We start from the raw sequence: 24,142 nt of genomic DNA, 5'->3' as shown, positions 1-24,142 counted from the left end.
GTGCATGATTATTTCCCTCTGGCCTGCGCAGACGCCTCTCCCCCCCCCCCCCTCCAGCTGGCTCCAACATTTCCTACAATGGAAGGGTCGAGAGGCATGCGGTGGGGTCAGTTTTAATATGTGGTTGTTTGTGTCGGCGGGCAGCTGCAGCTTTAATCCATTCTCTGAAATATTTTCTTTATTTTTTCCGTAATCGTGTTGAACGTCTTAAATTTGTAATGATTGAATGATTCGTTGGAATTTTAATCACGGTTCACGGTAGGTATAAATGATCTGGGCTCAACTCCTGTTAGGTTATATTAATTTCTCATATTGTGTTAATTTTTGCATAGTAATTTATGATAGATAAACAATTGTTAAATAGTGTACCAGTCCATCCCTACCTTCTTAAAAAATTATAGAGTAAACGGCTAATAACTGGTACTCATAAAACATTAACCACTTGAAACTCCTATGTCAGCGTTGGATGATAAAATGGATGTATCTTTTGGAGGAAACCGCTAGAGATCAAAGATGTTATAAATTCATTAATTAAACAAACTAATTATAGTATTTTGTGCTTTTAGGAACCATAAACACTTCTTTTGGCGGTAATATAAATATTCTTGGAGTATCAAACGCTGCTGCTAAAACTCCTCGCTATGCCTTCGATGGACTGGTCAGCGGGTCAGGGCAACAGAACAGCTCAAATCGGTCGATGGTGGTGGAAGGAAGTGTTATGGGACCACCTCAGCTACCTAATAGGATGAATAAGAAAAGGTAACTCATGGATATTCTTTCGCAGGAAGTTGAAAATGTGTTATTGCAAATTATGAACAATGCACGTTGTGTAGGAATAATATATAGAATTTGAAACTGCTGTATGACATCATACGGTTCCTGGTGTCTTGTCGTTCAGTTTCATGTCTCCATTTTATTTTTATATTTTATAAATTTATTTATTTATGCAATACCTATTATAATATTACATTTTGCATTTTGCTGCACGGCAATATACATAAATTTATGTATATTATATGAAAATATCAATATTATTAATAGTAAAATATAATCCAAATAAACTTTTATTTTTAATCAACCGCAGCACCCCCAAATATCTTATTCACGAGCCGCCACTGGGTATACCTATCTACAAACATAATTATAAAAGTAAGCAGGAAAAAAATACCATTTTCTCTACCATACAGAGCATAAGTGGGTCGTCATAGTAGAGGTTATATTATTATTAACAGATTTTTGTATAAAAAATAGTTGTTCTTGCTGTGCATCAGACAAACAATGACAAAATAACATGACGTGTCAAACACGTGATTCCAACCCGCAACCCATGACTTCAGAAACTCCTAGACCAGCCAAGCGTTGTGTAACAGTTTCGTATTGTCACTGTGTTCATTAAATTACATTTTTATGTTACTGTTTGCACTGCCAACACCAGTAAGTAAAATAATGTTCAGTACCATTTTAGACGTATAAATAGAGAGATGCAGAGAATTATAGTGGTTTAATAATATTAAAAAAATTACACATCTAAACAGCCTATTGTTTGGGTATTAGTATGTTATCTTTATATGCAATTTCAACAGACCCTTTACAAGCAGGCCGAATGTCCGCATATGTGTATGCAGTGGCGAAGGGTGTAGGTAGGCTGCTAAGATCTGCCATAAATGGTGCACACTAAACTTTGTCAGCCAAACGTATTTGTTTTCATTGAAATAAGACTACAATTTACAGATCGTCGCTGTAGGATTGGTTTGTCGAATAGACCAAATGTCAAATGTTCAGGAGACAAAAACAAATTTCATTATCCTATATTTAAATACATGGCGGTATTTAAATTGTTGTTTTTACAGCATATGAATGCTGTATTCATTGCAATGTAATTTAAAGAAAAGAATGATTCTGGTCCATTTAGATACAAAAAATCATTCTGCATTAAAAGGTCGATTTGGACAAAAACGGATATTCGACAAAGCAATCCTATAGCGACGAGATGGCGTTGGTTAGTTTTTAAAATTCAATTAAATCCTGCTAACACGACATAACAGATAATAGTCAAATTATGCAAAAAAATCCTAAATAACTTTGAATATTTTATAGGTAGATTAATATATTTAACTAACTAACAAAGTGTAATTTGCACTATTTATGACAGATCTAAATAGCCTACCCCCACCCTTCGCTACTGTATGTATGTGTATATTGTAAAATAGACTATCTAATTAATATTACACAGGGCAGCTACATCATCAACCAGTGCTTACCGCGTTGACACCGTATCCAGCGGAGAGAAGTCTAATGTAACATTGAACAAGACCACTTCTTGCTTCGGCTCTTCTAAGGGCATGGTCACTCCCAAATATGTGCAGAATACCAGACCAGTCAGCAGCTCTACTAGTAGAGGTATGGACCCTTTGCATTAATTATTATGTCCGCTTGTAATCCTTGGCATTCCATAAAACTCTGCAATGTTGTCTTGTGAATAATTTGTAATTATAGTGATTCATTTGTTGTTTTTTAATAGGAATTTTACTTTGTTAAATATTGCATTTGTAAGAAGAAAAGCATTCTTGCCTGACGTACTCATAACCGATTACTGACAAATTATGTTAAATAAGATAAAGTTAATTATTGTGTATTATTATTAAATTCAAAGTGCCTACAACCTTCTTGATAAAACAAAATCACTAGATTATGACATATATTTTTATAATAAATGAATTATTTATTAGGTAGGTATAATGTAAAAAAAAATGTTACCAGCGTTATTTATTTGTATATTATTATTTTTATAATGGGTTTCTTGATTAAGTTATCAATCATTATTCTTTGCAGAATGGAATTCATAATGATAATTTTATCATAATTAGGTTACCTGTTTATCGTTATGTTTTTGTAGTATATCAATAGATGGCAGTACTAGAGTTTGCAATATTATTCTAAAAATATATTATATTACTAGCTGACCCGGCAAACGTTGTTCTGCCATATAAATTATTTCTAGTCAATATTTTGGTTGTAAAATAAAAAATAACGAATGTATCGTAAGTGTGTGGGGATGGGATCTATGTCAGAAAGAGGAATAGAGCGCTGTAGACGATGACCGCCGATAAAAACAAAAAAACACCAACCATTCATTTTCTCAATTCAAAATGAGTAATGATGTTCATAATGAATGAATTACATGTGACAGGATCTCGTTGTTTACTGTTTATGCAATATCCGTCTTGTCCCTTCCAGAAAATTAGCGGATATTGGAGAGCGTCGCATGAACGGTGTGTGTCAGCGATTAACTCCAGATTATTGTTTCTTCTTCGAATCACGATTTCTCGCGTCGATGTGCGTTCGCCAACCATGATTCCAGCAATGTCGTCAACAACAGTCGCATTGAATCGACGTACGTGCTCTCCAGCTGGTGTCTTATCAGAATTGATGACAATAGCGTGATTGTCACTTTGCAATTCGTGCATGTGTGCTTTGAAGAATTTCAATAATTCATTGTGCTCATTCAACAGGGCGTCCAGTTCGCCGACGATGCGCCTGGCATTAGGCGAATTGAGGCTATTGTAGCCGCAACGTGCATCCACATGATTGATGTCCTGAAGTACCCATGAAGTAGATTTGTAAAAATGTATGTGGTTCGTTTGGCATTGGCAGCAATGAGCCTACTTTGTGGTATACTTAGCCTTTGATTTTGAACGTAGAATGGAATTGTTGACCATTTGCCGCAGTATTGTGAACTATTTCTGTTGCTCCGGACGAAGTCATTTGGAAGCATGCATTGAATGTGCGAATGGACTTCAGGAACAGGTTTGAATCTGGAACCGTGCCGATGAGCAAGCCGTTCAATGGTTCTGGTGGTATCTCAATTTCTGGTAGTTGCACTTTTCCTGATGCGCAACACATCCCGGCTGACTCATGTTTGAATTTGAGCGCATGACAATGGGTACATTCTTTGTCCATAGCACCAATCAGCACTTTCGGATGAGCGGAATATTCAATATCTGGCTCGTACTCGAATGCGAGACGAAGGAACGAAGCAGATGTAAATGTTCGATGTACTTGTTGGCGTTGTCGGTCATTTGCTCTGCATGTGTTAACTACGAACCGGCGCGCTTGGCTCCGTTCCAATAGTCGTTGTTGATTTCGTTCAGCTCGTGCCTCTTGTGATTGAGATGCACGCAATTGCGACATGCTTACACGCACGTTTCTGTTATCTTGTTGGATTTGTTCGTCTGTTCTTTCTGCTCTACTATTTCGCATGTTTGTTGCTTTATTCGTTCGACGGCCTAAATGGCCCCCCTTGCGTCTTGCTGGCATTGTGTACTGTAATACACGCAAATAAAAATAGATAAATTAAAATAAATCGTACAAAATTTTGCACGCACTGCGTTGTGATATGCCGAATGAAATGTCAAAATGACGCGACGCTTCTCTTGAATTCTTCTCGGACGTAGCGCCATCTGTCATTCAACAACATAAATAATTTCGTTCTGTTTGAAATACGAACGACGGTTAAATTTGTTCATACAAAAATAATAAAATCGCGATTAAAAAATGGTGGGGTGGGGGTAGGAGGGTGAAAATTTGGAGTTATAGGTAATTTTTTATGCCAAATAATAAAAAAAATACAAAAAAAAAATTGTCAAAAAAATAAAAGAAAATTTTTCTGGATAGAGATACCCTAATCACCTAGCGGTATGAAATATACTTGTTGACCTATTCTCATACCTAACAAATATACATAAAAAAATTCATAAAAATCGGTCGAGCCATTTCGGAGGAGTTCGACCACAAACATCGTGACACGAGATTTTTATATATATAGAGATGTTTGAAGATATAATTTATTTTGTTCTCATCTATCTCGCTGTCTTAGCGCGGCTGTTAGAGCCAACATTAAAAAACTTTACGCCTGGACAATTCATATGTTGAGATAATTAACTCTTGGAGATTAGTGTTAAGTTGGAATAGCCCTGCAGGGTTGAAAATTCTTGAATGCAATCCCTAGGTACGTAATACAACGATATAATGAAAAAGGGTAGTTAATTGGATTTACATATAATATTATTGCTGGAAAGACATTCACAATAATTGAATCTTTGAACATTATGAAATTCAGTAAGTGCCTCACAAGTAAAATTTTAGGAATATTAATTAGAATATTTTGGTTCATAACAGTAAATTCCTGCAATAAATTAATACTGGATATGTAAAATTCAAGTGTTTTTCTAATCATTGCGTGTATCAACGGACCCTAAGATTTTGACCGAATGGCTAATGACCAATCCTCGTAAAAACAACTCTTTTAATACACTACTACATAATATACACTCCATATAGGTATGGTCTGTCTTGGTGTCGATATGGCGATTTACTCAACTAAAATTATGTAAGTACCTACATTTTTTATAGGTCATGCCGGAGGAAGCCGGACAACTCCTGGGTCTTCAACTAGCAACAACACAATGCCGGCGTCTTGTATTATACTTGGTGAGAACACAACCAATCATTATTAATTTAAACATATATTATTGACAAAGAAGCGATGTGCACTGAATTCTATCAACAAAGACTAACGTTAACCTCTACCTGAAAATTTTAATAGTAGCTTATGACGTATAAATAAATAAAAAATAAAAATTGTGAGCCCAATAAATGGCTACCTATGTGTAAACATTGCTTGTGCATGTATTATTATTATGTTAGTTGGTTATTTTAAAAGTCACTTGATGTTCAAAAATTGTCATCAATAATGAAGAATAAACTTTCACAACACTTGTTAGGATAGCTCATAGCCTCGTGTGATATCAATCACAGTACAATAACAAAGTAAAGACGCCTTCTACATAATAGCGACGAATGAGACCCTTTCTCCAGCATACTCATGATCCGGGCCGTTCGTGATATTGACATTATTTTCATGCAATCATTCTACGGAGAAATTTACAAACCACCTCTCCGACTAAGCTGACATGCGCTCCAGCTTTGCTGTGCATTATGGATTTCTGTTGGGTTTTTCATCAAATTTTTTTCCTATTTAATATTTTTTTTGTGGGAATTAATAAATTCAGATAAAATGGATTTATCGATATAGCACCCCGCTGTTGTAAAATATATTTTGCAAACTATAAGGTATTGTATTGCAGCCATATCAGAGGGGCGAGGGACCGCTAGAGGGGAAGTAGGAATGGCAGCTGTGGACTTGCGAAGACCACATCTGGTGCTTTGCCAGCTAAGCGACTCGCACTCTTACATTCATTCCCTCACGAAGATACATTATTTCCATCCCGTTGAGGTATGTTATTTATTTAATTCCTTATTCGTTCTGCAGACAATAAACGATTATTCCATTGCTTTTTAGGCCTGAAACTAATTGCAACTGAACTAACTGTGACTTTAGAAATGTACATGAATACATGACTTAAGTAGTATAATTGTAACAAAAACATACTGATTTTCAGCATCAATATTACATACATAAATTTGGAACATCCACAAACATCTCATCATGTCAAAAGATGTCTTCCAATTTTATTTTATTTTTTAACCATGTTCGATCATAAGACAATCATATCGGCCTCCACGGACGGAAGGTTGTATTAACATATTTTTGATTTTACGAGAAACGAATGTTAGTCACTTGCTTGACCCATGCTCTGGGTCCAAACACACCAAATGATACATGTTTAACAAAGTATGCCACATTCTTAAATTTTGTATATTCATTGATTAAAAAATAAATTATTATTAAAACCTTAGGAAAGCAATAACAAACACACCATTGCTACATTTGGAGGATCCTGGATTCAATACCCAGTTGCAACACCAATAAAATTAAATATCTATGTTATACTTCTATAAATATGTGTACTTGGGCATTTCTTTTGACCAATAAACATATTCTCCCAAAAACAGGATTCAATGTTTACATTTCATTTCCAGATAATAGTACCACACACATTCAATTCAGGAATGGTGCCTGCCGAGTTGTACCGATTGATCCAAGACCAGTTTCCGTCCATCCGGCTGACTTCTGTCCAGAGGCGACATTTCTCCGACTCTGCTGGTCTGCAGCAAATCCAGGATCTATGTGCTCCAGAATACAGCTCTGTTCAACTGCAACTAATGCACAAGTAAGTATAGACAACAATGAAATAGTATAATATATAATATTATAATATAGGTATGCATAATTTAGTTTATACCTTTGTAAGGCAGATTGAACCATAATCAAATGACGCAGAAAGAATAATAATTAATGTTAGGTAGGATAATAATATTATATATATATATATATATATTTAAAACTCTGCAAAAAGCCACGAGGCCACCAATTACAGTATTGAAACATATCACAGAAACACCCAGGCTTGAAAAAATCACATACAGACCTACAAACTTATCTGTAGAATGGACAAAAATGGAACTATGAACAACCATAGGACGCCATTTTGAAAATTTCATTCGAATGTCAGATTTTGTCTAGTTACGAGTCATGGTTGGGTAGTTTTCGACAGTGTCTCCCCCATCCCATTCTTCAGATAAGTTTGTAGGTCTGTAGATATATTGCGACCTCACCACAAATCGAATCCAGAACCCCTGGTAAGAGCAGTTTCTTGCGCTTAGTACTACTACGAGTACTATAAATAAGGAGTCATTGTAGTATGCATTAATTATTATTCTTTGTGGTTCTTTTAGATTTTATGCTCTGACGTCGGCTGCAGCAGTGCTCAAGTATGTGGAGCACATCCAATGTGTCATTTTTGCTCCACATTCGCTCAAAATAGAATTCAATGCTTCACAGAACTCCACACTCATAGGTTTTTTTTTTTTTTTAATTTATTTGAATGTTATGCAGTCACAATATGTAAGCAAATAGCTTTTCAATTATATGGCATAAAAATAAATCAAAAACACTAAAATAAGTTCATTCATAATGGTTGCATTGCAAATCATTTATTTGTCATGTAATAAATAATTCATAAATAGTAGTTTTATGCGGACAGTCACAATCTCATTTGATATTGAATTGATCATACAAACAGCCTCTTGATATATAAACATCTTCAAAATTCAACTCTGTACCCATAGTTCGAAATTTGCTGTACCTAATTAGAATTTTTAGCCCCTCAAAATTTAAAAACATTATATCTTATATGATGTGATATTAAATTTACAATTATATTAATTAGAATAGTGCTATCAATCTGGCTAATTCTATGGTTTGGTGGTTCAATTGTTAATAATTAACATGACATTTTGTACCTGCAAATATAATATATAATATAATATATATATTATAATATAAATTCACATTCAGATGCTAAATTTTGCATTAGTAGTAATCAAGACTATTAGAATATGATTATCGGAATAGATTGAATCAGTGCTGGTGGCTCTTTAGTGTAACTGTGGCCTATTTTGACTAATGTCAGTTCTGAATTAGTGTGTCCATATTTAATCTTTCTATGTATAACACTCAAATATACTCCATGATACTGTTTAATTTTTGTATTGTTTTTTATATAGATGTGGAAACAGCTGTGAGGCTAGAGTTGGTTGAATCTCTATCGGGCACCGCTGACCGCGGCAGTTGCCTTCTGTCCATCTTAAACCACACGTACACGGCTGGCGGGCTAAGAAATCTCAGGGCCAATATCTTACAACCGACCTGCGATTCCAAAGTCATCAATACAAGACTCGACTGCATTGAAGAGTTGCTTGACAACAACGAGGGACTGCTTCCTGCGTTACAGGTGATTGAAATCTTCATTCTGTTAATAAATAATTAAATTGAATTTTCTTATCTTTGTTGGCTGCCGTGACCGAGTCATATATTGGTGTCATTCAGAAGATTCAGGTTGCGTCTCTTGAGTTCTCAGTTGGGTCAAAAAGAATAATTATTGAAGAACTTACGATTTTAAAATGCATTGGTAACCAAGTTAAATAAATCAATGTTGTAAAATCTGAAACTGTTTTCAATATTTTGCTAAATAGGTCTTGTTTTCAAATGATCCATTATTATAAACATACCGCATTAAAGTAAGGTTCAAAAGTTTTGGCAAGAAACAAGAAAGAGTGAAAGTTATTAACTAAAAAACAATCTGTGAAATAATATAATATAATTTATATGTATTCATATGTTTGGAAAACATTCATATTACACAGGTACTTAGATAAGTTTCTTTGAAATGATAACAATATTTCATTGACAGGAGTTACATGTTTCAGTTCTTTTTCATGCATAAAAAGGTATAGTTATGTTTATGTGAAATCTGCTTGTCTCAGTTTTTACTTAAATGTCACTTATACTCCATTAATTCTCAGCACCTCAATTTTTATATTCATTTCTTAAATTACTTTCAGAGTGTAATGAAACAATTGTACGATGTGGACAAAATTCTCTGGTTATGTATGATGTTTCCGGAACAGGATGGCATCAAGGTGGGAGAAGCTCAATTGAATCACACTCTTCAGTTGAAGACCACCACTGACCTGGTGCCGTGTCTCATTGCAGCGCTGGGCATGGCTAAAGGACAATGGTTTTCTGACGCCAAACAGGTAATATAATATTTATTGATGTGTTACAAACTGGCTTTTTCTTTTACCTCGTAACTTTACAATGGTACCAAAAACTTAGGTTGATTGGCAAAATATGTCATCGGTTACCGAAAAAAATTCAAAACTACACAAATTTTAAAATCTCTCTTCCTCCCCCATTTTCTGGTTCTTACCATGACAGAAAGATAAATAGCAGTATTCATTTTTTAAACGAGTTCAATTATTTTTTTATACGAAGCAAAAATGGGGAATTTTTTATAAGTATGACAATTTATACTCGTGATTTTGATCTTACTGTGGAGTTGAGAAAGTCAACAGTTAGCTACTACCACTAACTTATGTTTTTAAAACTTTCCCAGTTACATTTCCCATGCCTACAGACTCTGCATATTGACACTTAATTGGCCTGTAGCTGTGACTGCTGTTGCAATACTCACCTATGAGTCGTTGCAACCTGTCGCATCCACAACTTGTCATCGTGTGTGCATTGGCCTGGTAGGCCTAATCAATTTGTATTATACATTCCTTTTTCATACCTGAGCAGGGTTTTATGCACCTGAGTAAATTACCCCCTGCCCCTCTTTAAGTGCACCCGTGTCATTCGGTTTCTCAATGAGTCAATTTCTTTTTATAATAAGCAGTAGGAGAAAAGTAAAAATGTGACTTTACGCCACACTGCTTATCAAAATGTACTTATATTTTATATAAATAGATTCTTTTTCCGATATCAGGCGTTAGAAAATCCGAAATTCTCTGAAATATCGGAAAGAATAAAGCGAGTGCTACAAGATAATGCCCAAGCGGGTCGCGGAGCGACTGCACATCATCAGAGATGCTTTGCGGTGAAGCCAGAGATCAACGGGCTGCTAGATGTGGCGCGGCGCTCCTACTCCGAGATCATCACCGACATACAGGAGAAAGTGGGACAGCTGGCCGACACCTATGCCCTGCCTCTCCGGCTTCTCAGCAATGCCTCTAAAGGATTCCATATTGTCATGTCGATCGGAGTGAGAAATAGGAGTGGATTCAATATCGCAGACCTGCCACCCATCTTTCTAGAGGTAAATCGTATTCTTCTCGGCTTCTTTAACTGGTGCCATTTGATTAACACAATCAAGTTTATTTATTATGTCTGTAACAAATATGGTGAAAAAGTTATATTATGTTTTTAATGTTTCTATTTATAAGCAGTGGTATAGTGGGTACGGAGCAGTGCTGCCATCTTTTTTTATGCTGATTATAGTACGAAGGGGTAAAAATTATAGTATTTCTAAAAAATATATAGTATTGGAACATTTTTCGTCTTGAATCCTTTAAAATTATAGTATTTTGGTATATTTGGCGTAAATTATAGTATTTTACATTTTTCGCGGAATCAAAATTATAGTATTGTACTATAATTATAGTACGGTTGGCATCACTGGTACGGAGGGTGATTCTAAATGTTTTTTCACATTTTACACAATAATATGTGTGTGTATCAATTGTACCGTATTATCGATCTCATGGATTATTAATTTTTTGATTTGTATAAAAGTCATAATGGGGAAATTTATAGCCTTTTCCATTTCAAGAGTTTTAAGACCTGGACACATCACCATCACATCATGTGACGGATATCAAAAAATTATCAGTAACTGGGTATCCAGGACTCCATTTTTTTTATCACTGTATTGCTATTTGTAAATGTAATTTTAAAATTGATTTGTATTTATATCCAGGTTCAAAATCATGGCAGCAGTATATCAATGAAAACTGAAGAATTGATTCTTCTCGATCAACTAGCGAGAGAATCGTTGATTGAAATACAAAAAATGAGCAATATGTTAGTATCATTTATTTAATCAATTCAGTTTAATATCTTATTCTTTTGTGACTCCCACCCCACCAGAATCATGGTCTTACACATTCTATTTTCGGTTAATTAAATACGGAGCTTTTCGATGATACTTCATCATCATTACGTGTCGGGTGGCTGACCCATCGCAAGCATTAAGTTCAGATAAATCCAAAATTGTCATGCTCATGAAACAGCTTAAACAGCTCATGATTGCAGCATTGTCGCCCGTGCCATCTTTGCAGATCATTCTACCCTCAAATACGTGTTACTTCCAGGAATTCCATATCTCTGAGCCATAGCATATTATTAATATTAATATTTTGTGCCCATAAATTGAACAATGTTTATTATCAACATATTATCATCTTGTGCTATGAAACCTCTGATTTGACAAAAATTTTAATTTTATAAATGAGAAAAAACTGCTTTGACTGACTGATTGAACTGATCAAATAACTTGATCTATGTAAATAACAAGTAGTGGGGTTAGTAGTTAAAATGAGAGGTTTATATAATTAACTATAATTTATTTTTGGTACGAGGGTGGGTCAATAAGTCCTTAGAAAAGCCGACAGGTGGCGAGACTAGTACTGTAAGCGGTTTGTTTTCATGCAGCGGCACTACCGATTCAGTATGCTGCGAAGTTTCAATCAGATTGGTCGGGTTGTTGTGTGTTTCTCGTACATTTAAAAAAAAAATTTGCTTGTGGAAAATGGAAAAATGGAAAATGGAGAAAATTGAGTTTAGAGCTGTTATTAAGCATTTTAATATAAAAGGGTTAACAGCAAAGGAAATAAAAAATGAGTTGGATTTAGTTCACGGCATATCTGCTCCTTCACTTGCAACTATTTATAACTGGTTAAATGAATTTAAACGTGGTCGTACATCAACAAAGGATGAACCACGCTCAGGACGTCCTGTAGAGGTGACTACACCAGAAATGATCAATAAAATCCACGATATGGTGTTAAGTGAAAGAAGATTAAAGTTGAGTGAGATAATTGAGGTTACAGGGATCTCAAAAGGTAGCGTCATTTCTATTTTACATGACAAATTGGGCATGAAAAATATTTCTGCAAGATGGGTGCCGCGTTTGCTCACAGTCGACAATAAACGCAATAGGGTGGTGGCCTCTAAAGCCCTGTTGTCGCTCATGCAACGCAATCCGGATGAATTTTTCGTCGCTTTGTGACTGTAGATGAAACATGGATACACCACTATACTCCCGAGACGAAAGAACAGTCAAAGCAGTGGATTGCGAAGGCAAACCATGTCCAAAGAAGGCGAAAACCGTAAAATCAGCTGGTAAGGTTATGGCTACTGTATTTTGGGATGCACGTGAAATTATTTTCGTTGACTATTTGGAAAAAGGAAAAAAAATAACAGGGGATTATTATGCATCTTTATTGGACCAGCTAAAAAACAAAATTGAAGAAAAACGGCCTCATTTAAACAGGAAAAAAATCCTCTTTCATCAGGACAATGCCCGTGTTCACACATGTTTACGATCAATGGCTAAAATTGAAGAATTGAAGTTCGAATTGGTCGACTACCCACCGTATTCGCCAGATTTAGCCCCCGTGACTTTTTCCTTTTCCCAAACTTAAAAAAATGGCTAAGTGGACAACGTTTTTTTTCAAATGAAGAAGTCATCGATCGGACAAATGCTTATTTTGAGGACCTTCCGAAAACTTATTTTTCTGACGGTTTAAAAAATATTGAGAAACGTCTAACCAAGTGTATTGAGCTCCAAGGAGATTATGTTGAGAAATAAAAAAAAATACAAAAATAAAAACTGTTTTAATGCTTTTTTCTAAGGAATTATTGACCCACCCTCGTAGTATATAGAACATTAAGTATTTTACTAGACTACGTAGTCAAATATACCTGAACAAAAAAAAATAAAAAAATATTTTGACGACATTGTCACAACGGAGGTTTTAACAACTCAATGACGGTATAATATTTTTATTTATCATCACATAGATATACATGTTTTTTATTTTTATTCAGAGTAATATGTAGACTGCTGATCGAGTTACGTCCCTACATCGGCGTTCTGTACAAGTTGTGCGAGATAGTTGCTGAATTGGATGTCATACTCTCATTGACACAAGTAAGTAAAAATAATATTAATGATAAATTATTTTGTAATAAATATTGCACTGACATCTGTTGACAACTTAATGAAATATTTAGTAAACTTGATTTGGTTGAGTAATAGGGATGGAATATTTTTTGATTTCATGCTAGGTGAGCAGCGCTGGTAATTATGTCCGCCCACGTTTCAATGAGTATCTTGAACTTAAAGACTCTATTCATCCGATGCTAGATTATCTTATACCGACATCTCCGACTCCTAATGATGTGGTTTGTAAAATTACTCTATTACACTGTGATATAAATATTTCTAATACTCATATTCAGCGGTGCTGCATCCTTGTGCGTGGTGCACACAGATGGACGGACTGTCCAGGTGAAGCCTTCTGTGATTGCCATATAAAATTACTGAAGGCAATTTCAGTTAGTTGAAAGTACCACTTTTACAAGCAAAAAACTGTGAACTGTGTTTGGAGTTTGTATGAAAATTAGAAGTCCCAGAGGTGTTTCTTTTTTTGGCTCACTTTCATATGCTTAAGATCTATATACAAGAAAGTTTTCTTCATTATCTTTGGTTTAAACAATATAATAATGTTGTTAGGTAGGTACTTCAAAAACTTTACCAATGAATTAATAACTATTAATTTAATTTTTTAATATAGGTATATTTACTTACCGTCCATTCATGCGACATAATAATTATTATTCTGGCAATGTGTATTTTTTTTTTGTTTCAGTTTTCTAGTCCGGAATTTAATTTTCACATAATCACCGGCCCCAACATGGGAGGCAAGACAATATTCATAAAGCAAATCGCCCTGTTGCAAATAATGGCTCAGGTAATAAGAAATTTAGTATTTCATTATCATTGTTTCGATTTTTTCACACCTGACAGGCTGACAATAAACTGTGTACAATACCTACATAGTGATACATTATACTTAATACTTTTGAAATAAAAGGTAAACAGACATAGCTAACATAAATCATCTGATTATTATTGCAGCTGTTGTTAAAGCAACAGTGTCCATTCTACTTTGAAGTTTTTCTTCTATTGTTATTTTACAATTTTCAGTTTTATCTAGAAATTAATGTTTTAATTATATTTTTAGATCGGTTGCTTTGTGCCGGCTACTCGGGCAGTGTTCAGGATAACCGATCACATTTTTTCAAGGATCGGGTTAAATGACAGTATCGAATGTAATGCATCGACGTACGTCTTGGAAGTAAGTCATTTATAATACAAGTGCTTCTCAAACTTTTCAGGGAATCAAGGAATAGATTATAGTAACCAAGAATAATTTACTTATTTAACAATAATTATTATTTTTATATTATGTACATACCAGTGGCGAAGGGTGACTGTTGGAAACAGGTAGGCTGTGGAGAAAGCACACTTGTTAGATGTTTTTACGGGAAATAAGAAGATAATCCGACATAACTACTGATTAATATGTAGGTACACAAAAACCGATGAAATTTCAAAAGCTCACTGATGGTATAAAATTAAGCAATTAATTTGATTTATGTATTTTCTTAAATATAAACGCAAGATACGCTCAGAATATATTTTGAAAATATCCGTTGTTGTGAATCTGTTTATACAATTTATAATTTATTAATTTATAATATACAATTTATAATTTAACCCGTAAACTAGACATTTTAAAATACTTCTATATTTAAAACACAGACTTAGATACAATATCAGATTTCAACTTACATAATTGGCTGAATAAATTGTCTTAGTCTATGAATAAACTAACTGACAAATAAAAATCACGAGATAAATTAATTATTATTTTTAACAACAATCAATATTTATATGTGATTGAATCCCTATAAATTATTTTTTAAATTATCTTATAAATTATTTTGAATAAATGTGCACTTACGTAATATGTAAGCGTAAGCGCTTCTTAAATAGCTTACCAATTTATATGGGCCGCCGCAAACGTCTTGAAATTATGAGAAACAAACTTCATATAACAAAAGTTTTCGATTCACGTGAACGTAATCCATACAATATGTAAAGCGAAACGAGATGTCGCTTATTTTTTTAAACTTTCGAGACATGCCATAAATGGTGCTTATTGAAATAGTGGAAAAGATCGTAAAATTATTATGACAATTATACGATAGATGTCGTTGGGCATATTGAATTTATTATTATGTGATTATATTATTTAATATTTCAATATAAAATTGAAAAATATTTTTCTTAAGAAGGTAGGCTTTAAATAATCGCCTAGTATGGAGTCTTCGCCACTGGTACGTACCTATGTATATTTTTATTGCAAATATTCCTCATATAGACTGGCCTGGGGATTTTTATCTAGCCAATTTGCACAAAATTAAATTATATATTATTTAGTGTGTACCAACATTTATTTTAAATTCGTATTTATTTATTTTACATATAGAGAACTTTATTAGAAATATAAATTCAAGAAGTCTAAAACACTGAATGAGCTGAAGAAGTAACACAACAATGTCCACCTAAATTCAAGAAGTCTAAAACACTGAATGAGCTGAAGAAGTAACACAACAATGTCCACCTAAATTCAAGAAGTCTAAAACACTGAATGAGCTGAAGAAGTAACACAACAATGTCCACCTAAATTCAAGAAGTCTAAAACACTGAATGAGCTGAAGAAGTAACACAACAATGTCCACCTAAATTCAAGAAGTCTAAAACACTGAATGAGCTGAAGAAGTAACACAACAATGTCCACCTAAATTCAAGAAGTCTAAAACACTGAATGAGCTGAAGAAGTAACACAACAATGTCCACCTAAATTCAAGAAGTCTAAAACACTGAATGAGCTGAAGAAGTAACACAACAATGTCCACCTAAATTCAAGAAGTCTAAAACACTGAATGAGCTGAAGAAGTAACACAACAATGTCCACCTAAATTCAAGAAGTCTAAAACACTGAATGAGCTGAAGAAGTAACACAACAATGTCCACCTAAATTCAAGAAGTCTAAAACACTGAATGAGCTGAAGAAGTAACACAACAATGTCCACCTAAATTCAAGAAGTCTAAAACACTGAATGAGCTGAAGAAGTAACACAACAATGTCCACCTAAACTCGTCCTAAACAAGTGAAATAGATATATCAATATCCAAAGTGATGTGATACAATATAGTTGTTGCCTTCCTAATTGACATTACCATGAACAACGAAGATTGAAAAACAAGATTTTCACCGAAATTTCCAATTCTCGTATCTCTTGGTATAGATAGTTTTGATTGATTCTATCATTAGCCACCTTGAAGTTGATGAACAGATGGTATATATTGATATTGAATTCGGTCCTCTTAACGAGGACCTGCCGGAGAGTGAATATTTGTGTGACACGTGGTCTCTGTCGTCCTACGCCACCTTGGTAGTGACCGAGTACTCTTTGTATATTCTTGTGAAATAAAAACTGTGAATTTTCACCACAACCAGACAAAATGCTAAACTATCAATAAACAATAACTGAAAACTTAGTATTGTGTTAGCAAATTTTTTAAATGCCAACATACACATAGAATAAATTTGCAAGTGTATAACAATAGGTACATGCAATCATAATTATTAAGATTTATAAGGGGAAAATGATGAAATACTTACTTACATTCAGTACTCACTACGAATCAGTTTGAGAATTGTTGGTTAATGAGATAGTAGTTGAACAGTCGCTGGATGAAGACATGTTTGGCTTCTTCTACTCCTATTGAACATTTTTTATAATTGTTACAATGTTTGCTTCTACAGATGAAAGAGATCCACTACATACTGCAAACTGTCACCCCAACGAGTTTAATCATCATCGATGAGTTGTGCAGGTATAAAATATTATTTAATATCATTCCATCATTGCTTATTATTATAATGGCTGTATGAAATTATTCATTTAAATAATTAATTAATTAAATTCTTAATTCTATGTAGCATTTTTGTCATGTGACATCTAGTTATGTTGTGGCAAAAGTAAGTAAATATTTGCCTATTTTAAATTAACTCACTTCTGTCCGACAACAAGAAATCGGCGATAACAGGTAGTTGCTGTAGTTGCATATAGAAGACTTTTCAGTGACATATTATCTGTCATGGCAGTAACGCGTGCTAAAGGCATGTTTACATAATGTATCGGCTCTCCTTTTAGATGCGACTCTGGTTCTTATTCGCAATAAACCAAAAGTTAAAAGTTTACTAATAATAATTCTAACATTACTCCTGATCGTTTTAAACATATTTTTAATATAAAAAGCTTCAAATTATGTAAATTGATAGATCCGTACACTACGGGAGCGTAAAATGAAATGATAAATTTGGTGGTATTCCTTATTTGAAAACTGAAGTGCGATTAGCTGTATTGGAGGGTATTGTTAGTTCACAATTTTAATGCGTGGACAAGAAGTTCTTGTTTGACAATATATGCCGCACTAAATGAAAAAAATTAACATAATTTTTTGAGCTTTAATGAGACAAAATACGAAAGATACGAAATGGTTGGTATGATTGAATCATGTTTTAAATATTTTCAGAGGTACATCTAGTGAAGAAGGAACAAGTATGGCCTGGGCTATCTGTGAACAGCTTCTGAATACAGAAGCGTTCACGTTTTTCACCACACATTTTCTTTACCTTTCCAAACTTCAAGATTTATACTATAATGTTGTAAAGTAAGTAACATGTGACATAACTTTTATCTTCTCCATACTATTTACATTCACTCTAATGTATAGACTTATCATTATATCATGGCTGCAGATGTCTTAACAGTGATCTGCAGAACTATTAATCCACCTAGTTTTTTACATATGTATTTACCATAGACCTCTACCTCCATCCTTCACACTACATTTAAAATCGCAGTCATGACATATTGGTTGAAGAATATACTTCTACGCTCGCTTTATTTTTTATCATAAATTTTTTCTTTCCGAGGAGCGCATATTCTGTTTTTTTAACACTACTTGAATTCGACGATGACTTCCTGGTACAATGAATTGGACAATTTTTTATACAGTACTATCCTCTTCTCCAGTCCTCCTTCTAACGCTAGTATGACGTCTCTCTATAGGCCGTTAAGCTACCGCAGTCGTGTTCTTCATTCCGTCCTTCAGGCCTGCATTCCGTTCTCCTTCTAGTCTACGTGTGGCACTTTATCATCCATACATGTCAGGTAGCCGACCCATCGCAGGTATTGGGTTTTGATAAATCTGACAAAGTGAGGATCATTAATGAGCTTATAGAACTTAGGGTCTATGCTAAAACACCTGAAGCTTCAGGGAATCGGTGACCGTTACATCCACATCTTTGACCAGTCGCAATAGTGTTTTGTATATGTAGACTTTGATGTTTCTTGACAATCTGGTGGATTTAATGTGCCTAGAGCGGCCATTATAGCACCTGTTAGCAGTTCTTCTTTTAATTTCGTCGCTTATAAAATATTATTGGCATATAATTCTAAGTTGACAAACTTATCAAGTGTCTCAATATATTTGTCGTTTAAAATTCAACAATCTCTCTCATATTACAATATGTACATCCTTTTTTTATATAGCTTACACACAAGAACTGACGAAATACCAAACGCAACGAGTGGTGGAGATAAAAAATTGATCTACAAGCACAAAATCGAGAAGGGAGTTACAGCGATTGAGCAATATGGCCTCACTCTGGCTAAAAATACCAATATACCTCGGAGTGTGATTGATCTGGCAGACGACCTCTCAAAAATTATCATCAAGCAAAAAAGAGTAGACCCATCTTTATTTCATTAGAATAATTTAATTTAAATAAGTATGTATTTACTTGCAGAAACTATTAAATGCTTTTCGTAATATTAGTAGGCACCTTTTTAATGTTATTTGTAGTTTCAATGACGTAGTCCAAGCATCTCAGTTACGGCTGTCCAGGTCTTCTCTTGACCTCAGATAATGCGTACATAGCACTGATAACTCCTCCAGAGTGGACAATCCAGCTGTCTCTTCATATGCCGCGTGATCTTTTCGTCCATATGTTAATACTGGGCGCAAAAGAGTTTTATAGAGAGTTGTGATTTTCCTTGTTAGTGCCTTGTTTTTCAGAAGCCCTTTAAGACCGCAATTGCACCTGTTTGAGAGGTTGATCCGGCGATTTATTTCATCCCTTATATTATTTGTCAATTTGACAAAGGATCCGAGATAAACAAATGACTCCACGGTTTCAAAAGCATTTCTGGTAAATGATAAGGCTACTACATATTATATGGCTGCAATCACTGGATCTGAAAGGCATGAATCATCATTACATGTCACCATTTATTATTTCAGAATATCAGTCCTATGCGACATTTCTTTTACCACGGGAAAAACTTGGCTATATATCGCAGTTTTCAGTTACCAATGAATACGACAAAATATTCATCAGAATCACCACCGCCTTGCGCTACAAAGAATTTTCCAGGGTTTTCACGAGGCGGTTTCATAGGCCCTGGTCGAATTCAAATTAGCAATACCCGATGCGGGTAGAAGAATAGTTTTCAATAAGGCATATTTCTCAGCCGGCATAATTTTCATTTGACTAGCATCAAGTAGAATAGTTTGCGTGCCAAAGTCCTGAAAGAAATTTCGATAGTAAATGTGGGGTATCCGTAAAGGCATCTAGAAAAAAAAAAGGCTACTACATAATATTATTATATATGATTTGTTGATGCACTGTGGAGAACTGGCATGACGTTTAGATACCAACTCTAAAATGTAGAAGTCAATATTTCCAGATAACGCTATTCATCTTCCATCCATATGGTGAAGTTTGATTAAATTATGAAAAAAACACTTGCTGTGATCTATTAATATAATATATAAGATAATGTCTATACTTACGTCATAATTAACAAATCTGTCATCCAGTCTTTTGACAAATGTGTCAAAAAAATATTATCAAAATTTAGTGATGCTTATCTACGTATTGTGTAATATTACTGATTTAGATGTCTTTCCAGTGACATCCCGTGATGGCAGTGGCGAAGGCTCCATATTATGTGATTATTTAACGCTTACCTTGACTCATAAAAATAATTTAAATATCTATGTGAATTTTTAAAAAAATAGTAACTACAAGGCAAGACTTGATTTATTGTTCCATCATTGAACGGTGACATTACAATGTGAGAAACTAGCGACACCTTAAAAGACTATAGAATTATTGGTTCTGGAATTGTAACTAATATTCGGATGAGCATTGGTAATTAATGCCGTAATTTGGATAAATCAATTTCGATACAAGAATAATATTTAAATTAAGCTGAACCATTCAGTTTTTTAATGGATACATCCATAATGCATGCTAGCCACTTGCTCAACCTATTAGGTTATGGATTTTTTTTGTACCATGTTCGATCCCAAGAAGACCATACGATGAGCCTCCTCAGAGTGGAGGTTGTATTAATAGATTTTTGATTTTACGAGAAATGGATGTTAGTCACTTGCACGACATTATAAGCTTGGTGCGTAACCGCTTACTACGTTACTATATACCACATGTATATTGTTATTTGGTGGTAGGCAGACAATGCGCTGCTTAGGGGCGGCATATTCCATTCTAAAGAAAAGCAGATATAAACAGAAGAAATGTATTACAATTCACTGACAAAGTGTGCCTAATCTAAGCGTCAATGGATATGTTTGTTAGAATTTTAAAGATTAAGAAAAATAATATTATATGTAACGAATTTATGCGCATACAATTTGCCTAGGAATGTCACTGTACCTGTCATAGATATCGGTACCAACTAACAAACTACAATGAAAATAATCTTCACGATTACAATAATATATTCTGATGCATGACTCCTTATCTTCAAAACATGTTTATTTACACAACTTTTATATCAACGTCATGGCCTAAATGTTTTAGGAAAAATATCATGTATTGATCATTAGAGTTGAATAATAGTGTATCAATTATTTGTGATTGTAACAAATAATTATTATATTATTTTGAAATTGACCTTCCTTGACAACAATCAAATAGGATAACATCTGTATAAATCCAGACAGTTCTCGTTTTGTATGGAACAAAGAGATGCTAATTTCACTTTTATCGGTACTTTGACTGACCGCGCGGCTTAAGCGTTGGACTATTTATAACGCCGTGGGTCCCAGGTTCGAATCCTGGGTCTGGCAAGTACACATATTGTTTTTCAATTTGTGTATGGGTCAGAGTATGGGCCTAATAGGTTGAGCAAGTGGCTGACATCCATTTCTCGTAAAAAACAAAATCTGTCAATACAAACCTCTACTCTGTGGAGGCCCATATGATCCTATTAGGATCGGACATGGTCGGGAAAAAAAATTGACTAGGTACCTACCTATTTAGATAAGTTTATTAACAATATCACTACATACTGATAAAGAGAATTATTCAAACAATATTATCTTACAATATTATAATTCATTACTCTACAGAATAATCTCACTCTATTACATTTCAATCATTCATTTTGGTTTTAGCCATCAAAATATTGTTATGTTGAAGTTCTGGTCACATTTCATTTCTTGATATTTACAATTAGAGCCGAGCCACACCGGGCGACTCTGGTCTCGAGACCAGTCGCGCGACTGGTCTCCTCGTGCGATTTACTCGGGTGACCAACAATAAAAATAGTAATGAATGTACACGCAAGTATGCAAAAAAATACATTCTCTCCGCAGCGTGGCTGCCGGCGACTTTCAGGCGACCAAGGCAGTCAATAAATAATAATAATGAATGTACGTACCTACGCAAGTAGGCAAAAAATAATAAATATAATGGCATGGCTGCCCGCGACTAATCGCCCGGTGTGGCAGCACTCAATACATAGCTATATGTTTTCATACATCGCTACCGGTCGCCCGACCAGAGAGACTGCGAGACCAGACCGAGCGCAAGAACGAGATTTTACTGATCGCCCGACTTTAATGCTTGCGCGACTACTGGGCGACCAGGTGTGGCATGGTCCATATAACTACATGCATCGGTCTGGTCTCGGCGACTGGTCTCGAGACCAGAGTCGCCCGGTGTGGCTCGGCTCTTAGTCTTGAAATAATATTATGTTTTTGTATTAATTATTATAAATTTGATTTTATGTGATTTACCGTATCAGTTTTCTTTCTGTGACAATAAAATGGATTATAATGGACAATTTGTCATCCAATAATTAATTTTAAATGGTGTCTACAATAATATCCACATTATTATATTATTTCATTTATAATATGTTAAAAAAAAGTTTGACAGACTAAAAAAGAAGACAAAAATAAGTCCATTTGATACATATTTTTTTTTGTTTACCTTTCAGCCTTGTGCCATGCTGGAATTCAAAGAAACTCAAGAAGTCCTCTTGTACAGGTTGGCAGCAGATTTAATGCATGAATCTAGAGATCCTGAAGCGACTGATGAAAAATTAGGCATTTTGATACGGAAATTCAAAGACCAACACCCGGATATAATCCAAAGTATTGCTTTGAAACATTCTCATAAGAACACTACAATTAGCAATAACATTGACACCAGTACTAAAGATGAAAGTTCTCGGCACGGCAGAAGTTTAACTTCGTTGGATAATGCTTCTGATAAAAATAACTTTGATGAGAAGACTTCTTCAGATTCCTCAAGTGTTCAGAAACCTTCAGTGAAATTTAATACAAAAGATAGCAATGTATTTATGAAATGTAAGAAAGAATCTATAGGTGTTGAGGCGATAATTAATTCATGCGATATTGTTGATAATCGATTTTCTACTAAAAGACTGTCTGAAAATGCTAAGAGAGATGGGGACGTTCATAATTTTAATTATGATAGAAGAACTCCTATCACTTCTACTAGTAATGTAACACATAATGAAAATATACCTGATAGTTATTTTAATTTTAATCCGAGAATGGGAAATAATCGTGTATGTCAGAACAATTTGAAGGATGAATCTGTTAACAACGTCTTTCATTCTGGTGAAGATTATAATACCGATAGAAATGAATTAAACTATTATCGACCTCCTTTAAAAGTTACACGAGATAATCGAAGTGAAAAAAGGCGGTCTCAGTCGAGTCTATCTGAAAGGTTGACAACATTGTTTGGAGAAGTGGGAGAAGACGCCCGTCCCAATGATGCAATGCAGATGGACACAGAAGAGCTGTTGGGCCAGCTGATGAATTCAAGGGAAGTTTCTCAGAAATATAATTCACCCAATGCCAATTCGAAACCGGAAGAAAAACGAGGTGTTGATCTGTTGGGCACGAAGAGGAAACGTATCAGTGAAAGTGACATGAGCACAATGACTCTGTCAGAAAATGAATCACACCAATATGACACGTGCATGTCTTCTCTTGATGATAGTAAAGAGTCATTTGATTTTGATCAATTTGTTCATGAAATATCCATGACTCCTTAAAAGTCTTCCAGCTTACTCGACTGAAGGCATGTTTTCCACTAACTGTTTTAGTTAGTGATCTTCAACAATTAATTCGTATCGTTTCCATATTGTTTGTACAAAGGTGTGGTTTTTATATTTACTTCTTGGAATTGATAATAATATGAAAGAATCATTAGATTCTAATACATGTTTTGTGTATGAGCATTTGATGGGGCACCTAGGCGCAGGACCTTTATCCCCTTTATA

General features: G+C 34.5%; 1 protein-coding gene across 1 annotated transcript; it reads left to right on the top strand.

The window, feature by feature from the left end:
- Nucleotides 1-78: 78 nt before the first annotated feature.
- On the top strand, nucleotides 79-23,914 carry LOC147074019 (mutS protein homolog 4-like). The gene is made up of 19 exons (XM_085944220.1): nucleotides 79-106; nucleotides 567-759; nucleotides 2,234-2,400; nucleotides 5,413-5,490; nucleotides 6,147-6,295; nucleotides 6,943-7,133; nucleotides 7,699-7,820; nucleotides 8,530-8,756; nucleotides 9,367-9,561; nucleotides 10,293-10,622; nucleotides 11,283-11,386; nucleotides 13,415-13,517; nucleotides 13,655-13,771; nucleotides 14,239-14,340; nucleotides 14,614-14,727; nucleotides 17,269-17,339; nucleotides 18,042-18,179; nucleotides 19,064-19,259; nucleotides 22,823-23,914. Exons 1-19 carry the CDS (start codon nucleotides 79-81, stop codon nucleotides 23,912-23,914), a joined length of 3,717 nt encoding a protein of 1,238 aa, XP_085800346.1.
- Nucleotides 23,915-24,142: the final 228 nt, after the last annotated feature.

This window comes from Rhyacophila brunnea, unplaced genomic scaffold, assembly GCF_057557595.1.
Source record: "Rhyacophila brunnea isolate RB1 unplaced genomic scaffold, BYU_Rbru_1.0 scaffold_17, whole genome shotgun sequence".
Taxonomy (NCBI): domain Eukaryota; kingdom Metazoa; phylum Arthropoda; class Insecta; order Trichoptera; family Rhyacophilidae; genus Rhyacophila; species Rhyacophila brunnea.
Note: the sequence above shows the minus strand (reverse complement) of the source record. Positions and strands in the feature narration are given on the sequence as shown.